At 36.2% G+C, this 5,387-nt stretch overlaps 1 protein-coding gene across 4 annotated transcripts in view; it reads left to right on the forward strand.

Annotated features, from left to right (window-relative positions):
* The window catches only part of CLCN3 (chloride voltage-gated channel 3), a 59,208-nt gene that overhangs the window by 32,038 nt on the left and 21,783 nt on the right, over window positions 1–5,387 (forward strand). For all 4 annotated transcript variants that reach the window (XM_009272332.2, XM_009272329.2, XM_009272331.2 and 1 more), the window contains exons 4-6: window positions 1,782–1,969; window positions 2,651–2,773; window positions 4,224–4,430. In XM_009272332.2, the coding sequence (XP_009270607.1) occupies window positions 1,782–1,969; window positions 2,651–2,773; window positions 4,224–4,430 (518 nt within the window). The remainder of the gene's footprint in view (window positions 1–1,781; window positions 1,970–2,650; window positions 2,774–4,223; window positions 4,431–5,387) is intronic.

The raw sequence follows: 5,387 nt of genomic DNA on the forward strand, positions 1-5,387 counted from the left end.
GTAAACACGCTTCCTTGTAAAGCATGTGTTTATACATGAGCAAAGTCTAGCTATATGTTTATATCATACCTTTCTAGAGATTGTTACACAGAAAATATTACCTTTAACAGGTAGAGTTTGTTGGCCTCTATTTCAACTCTATCTTTTCTTTTTAATGTATTTTAGGATGAGTTTTACAGCTAAAATCATCTGGTAGTTTGTGGCCCCACTGTCATGCAGTGCTGCTTTCTATCAGCATAGTTTGGAGTGACCAAAATGTGCAGGAGCAAGAAGTCACAAACTTTGCGCCCGGTTTTTCCAAAAAAGTGTTTCAAACAGAGATCTTAGATTAAATGCTAGGAAAATTGGATTAATTGCAGAGTATGGCAATGCCTGTTAAAAAGGCATGGTAACTGTATAATTGCTACTTAGATACATACATAATCACTTTCACAAATCACATGTAAATTAATATATACGCAAAGTTTGTAGCATGTTTATATACCGCTGAATGTACAAACTGGGAGTGTGTATTTACTGGAAATTGCTTGTGATAATTTGGGTAGGAACGTGCAGCGTTGTGTTTCCACCCCCCAAGCTGCTATGTATATTAAAATTGCTTTACTATGTTTCTGAGCAGCAAAGCGAGCAAATTCTGGCCATGAACGTTCCTAGGTTTTTCAGTTTCAGTTGCTTTCTGTTGTATGTGTCTAGTGAATCTTAAATGGTACAACCTTGATTTCAGTCATGGGGAGATCTTACATTTATGTATTTTAATTAATTTGGTTGAAATTTTGTTCTGCTGAAATATTGCCTTTGACTTTGGTTGGCCCAGGATCTCAAACTGCGGGTCTGTCAAGATTAGTAAATATAAATTAGTAAATCGGAGGTAATTCTTTACTATCAACTTATACAAGTACATTGTGGCTGTCTCTAGACAGCTATTTCTAGTAGTGGTTAATACCTTAAAAATAGTAAATTATGGCTAATTAACGTTGTACATGTTCACAAAACAATTGACTTCAGAAGTAGTTTTTCAGAATACTGCTACTAGGAAAAATTATTTTGCTCTTGTAAAATAAAGGGGTTTTTAAGTTATTTTTTTAAATCCTTTGAAGCAATTTCCTAAGTAATGCCTGTTTTTTGAGGATTCTTCAGCAAGTTTTCTGCATGTAGTTACAACAGAGAATCCTTCTTAAGCTTTGAGTTTGTGAACTGCTTAGTATCTATACTGTTTGCTACCTGCAGTAGGAATTTTATATGCTCATCATGTTACAGAATTAAGTCATTTCGTATATGGATCACATGAATGTCATCAGGGTTTATTTGGTGTTTTATTTATGTTGTTCTAAAACTGTTGTTGGCAAGGTAGGAATTATTTTCTCTAAATATGCTGTTCTGTACAAAACGTAGTGGAATAGTTAATGAGTTCTCTGAGGCATGGCAAGGTAGTTTTGTCAGAAGGTCTGTTGTCTTTTTCATCACAAAAATGCATCAGTCCTCTTTTGATTCTTAATTCCTTAGTTTCAGTGGACTGTTGGAGAGCTGTGACATAGGGGGAAAAAAAAAAGAAAAAAAAAGATGCATTTAACTACAAGGTACTAGATTCTTCAGCAAATACTAATCTTGCCGTATTGCAAATAGGATATATTCCTGGAAATCAGTAATATTTTAAATGTCTATTTCTTTAGGTTTTCTGTAATTTCAACTTACATCAATTAATACCAGTACATTTCTTCATTTTAGCTGTGTGTGTTATTCCTATTTACCAGAATTTTAATACAAAACTGCTTCTACAACAGGGGCATTGGCAGGATTAATTGACATTGCTGCTGACTGGATGACTGACTTAAAGGAAGGCATTTGCCTTAGTGCTTTGTGGTTTAACCATGAACAGTGTTGTTGGGGTTCAAATGAGACCACATTTGAAGAAAGAGATAAATGTCCGCAGTGGAAGACATGGGCAGAACTAATAATTGGGCAAGCAGAAGTAAGTATATACCCATTCTTTGATGGTCTTGTTCAACAGCTTGACTGAACATGGAAAAAAAATAATGGTCTTAAGGTTAGGGTACTAAACACAGATTTGGGTTGTACTGTCTGCTCCATTTTTCAGCATTTGAATTGATTAAAGGGTTATAATGTAATAAATGTGCATTTCATGCACTGCAAGGGGGCTTGGAGTGTTGCAGGTGTAAGGAAGTTATGAGAGTATAAAACTGTTAACATGAGAATTTCTATTCTTGATCATAGCTATACATAAAAATGAAAGTTGTGGTGTTCTCAGGTAACTAAGAATAGATTGGTTTTATTTTTTCTGCCACAGAATTTTTTAAGTAAAGAAGATTTACTCAGTATTCAGTAGATTTTAGCAGCTAATAGCTTTTTTAAAAAAAAAACTGTGCTATGTTTATTTTTTCTTTTTAAGATGAAGTGTTAGAACACTTTCTACCTTGTATAACCCAGTCTTTGCTGATGTGCAGGTGTCATGACTTTATGCTTTTCAAACAAAACTCTGTCTTTCTTGGCTTGATAATAATTACTGTCCCTCAAAATGTGTGCATAAGTGTACTTGCAGCAAGAGTACTTCTGGGTTATTTTAAGAATTGAATTTGCTCCTACATCAAATTTATATTCTGACTTTTTTTTTTGTTTTTGTTTTTGCTTTTAGGGTCCAGGTTCATACATAATGAACTACATAATGTACATTTTCTGGGCTTTGAGCTTTGCCTTCTTAGCAGTTTCTCTGGTGAAGGTATTTGCTCCCTATGCCTGTGGCTCAGGGATACCTGAGGTGAGGTCTAACTAATATATACGTTATAGATGTTTCATATTAATGTGAACACTCTTGCTGCCTTACAGGGTCAGGGAGAAGGCAAGAGGGAGCACCCTGTGACTCTGATGAAATACATTAATACAAGTATTCAAGTTGAAATAATATAATTGTGCTAATTGTTGCTGAGAAAAATACCCCAAATTTCAGAGAATCTCCCGAGTTTGTAGATTTTGCTGCATGCTTCTGGCTGGAATATTTTTTAAGGAAACATTTAGCTTAAGAGAGTAGACTTCTGAAGAGTGATTTCCGAAGCTCCCCCCAGTCCCCACCCTCCCTACGGTGATAAGAGAGCAGCGGTTCATTGACAGAATACGGGTCCTTTGATACAGCAGTGGATCTTTTGTCGCACTGGCTTTAATCGCCTTAACTAGCACAAAACATCAGACAATCACAAATTAAAATGTGCAATATCCTCAAAGACAATAATTCTTTTTACAATTGCTGTCTGCTACTATACACAGAATGGGAGGGAAAAATGCAAAGTCTGGTCAGTCTCACTTCTCCAGTCATTCTGTAAATATTTCTTTTATGTATGTGTACTGTAGAAGTTGAGAGGGAAAAATGCAAAGTCAAAGTCTGGTCAGTCTCACTTCTTCAGTCATTCTGTAAATAATTCTTTTATGTATGTGTACTGTAGAAGTTGAAGGACAAACCCTACCTCTGAATAAGCTTGGAGTAGTTCTGTGCCGTTATTCCAGAAGAGATTTCATCCTAAATTGGTTCCCAAATTAGCAAACCTTTACTTTCTAGACACAGCTGCCCAGTGTTTTGTGTATATCCTATTCATAGACATGTTATCCTTTCCTATGATAACTATATTATTTCCTATATATGGGCATATTTTCCAGGCTAATAATATGACACTGTTAGGCAAAGAAATACCTTAGGCAAGTGGCACATCTTTTCTAGTGGAAAACGACTGATCTTTTCCATCTTTATGTCAAGGAATCTACTGTTAAATTTTTATGTAGAGATGGTAAAACGTAAGGAGAAAACAGAGGGGTAAAATTGGTGCAAATGTGGTATTTCTACAATAGACGACCTTGAGTGTAGTTTTTGCAGGTTTATTTTTCCTTTGGGAGTTTTCTGACTTTCACTTGATAATTTACATCATAAACCAATGAATGCAGTCTTAGAAGCTGCTGTAGATTAATTTTCTACTAAATGTAATTGATAACTTTGTTGTATGTTATTATCCAGTGTTTAAGAGCAAATTGCAAATGGAAAGCCTCTGGCAACCAGATGGACTCAGTGTAGTAATCTGAACGATACATGTTTTAAAGTGTGATAAAGTTAGTAATTTGAAAAGGCTATTTTTGAAGTTATGCAGCTAAAATGATAAAAATAATTATTTTCTGAAGAAAGGAGAATACAATAACATATATTATTTTTTCTTTCTTTCTTCCAGATAAAAACTATTTTGAGTGGCTTCATCATCAGAGGTTACTTGGGGAAGTGGACTTTGATGATAAAAACAATTACTTTAGTCTTGGCTGTCGCATCAGGTTTGAGTTTAGGAAAAGAGGGTCCCTTGGTACATGTTGCCTGCTGCTGTGGGAATATTTTTTCCTACCTCTTTCCAAAGTACAGCACAAATGAAGCTAAAAAAAGAGAGGTAAATTCTTGCAAAAGCATTTCTAGACTGTACTGAATATCCATGCATTTACACTGATTTGTTTAAAAGATGATACTTGTTCTCTCAGACAGTGTTTAGGCTTGGATTATCAATGTTGTTTATTGTGTTAAGAACAATCTATTATCCCTAGCATTCTCCAAGGTAAATTGTTTCCATGTCAGAGTAAGTTTTGCATTTCTCCCACCTCAGAGACCATTTGATTTTACTTAAATTCTTTCTGTTCTTGGCTCTACATTTTGGTAATTGATGAGTGTCTTCAGCTGTGAGGACAGCAGAGGACTTTTGAACCCATGAACAAAGTATTCCTGGGAAAGGGTTGGTGACAACAGTGTTTCTGCTCTACTTCAGTTTGTTGTTGTTAGCGAGAGAGTGGTGGGTTAGCCTTGGTGCCCACCAAGCCGCTCTCTCACCCCTCCTTTTCAGCAGGACAGCAGGAGAAAACAAGATGAAAAGCTCATAGGTCAAGATAAGGACAGGGAGATCACTCGCCCATTACCATCACAGGCAAAACAGACTAGACTTGAGGAAGATTAATTTATTGCCAATTAATAAGAAAGTAGGATAGTAAAAAATAAAAACAAAACTAAAAACACCTTGCCCCAACTCTTCCTTCTTCCCAGGCTCAACTTCACTCTTGACTCTTCTATCCCAAAGTGGCACAAGGAAATGGGGGCTGCAGTCAGTTTGTAACGCTTTAGAATCATAGAATCATAGAATCATTGAGGTTGGAAAAGACCTCTAAGATCATCGAGTCCAACCGTCAACCCAACACCATCCTTCATAGAATATAGAATCATAAGGTTGGAAAAGACCTCTGAGATCATCAAGTCCAACCATCAACCATCAACCACCATGCCCACTAAACCATGTCCCTAAGCGCCTCATCTACACGTCTTTTAAATACCTCCAGGGATGGGGACTCAACCACTTCCCTGG

This window comes from Aptenodytes forsteri, unplaced genomic scaffold, assembly GCF_000699145.1.
Source record: "Aptenodytes forsteri isolate BGI_AS27 unplaced genomic scaffold, ASM69914v1 Scaffold13, whole genome shotgun sequence".
Lineage (NCBI taxonomy): Eukaryota > Metazoa > Chordata > Aves > Sphenisciformes > Spheniscidae > Aptenodytes > Aptenodytes forsteri.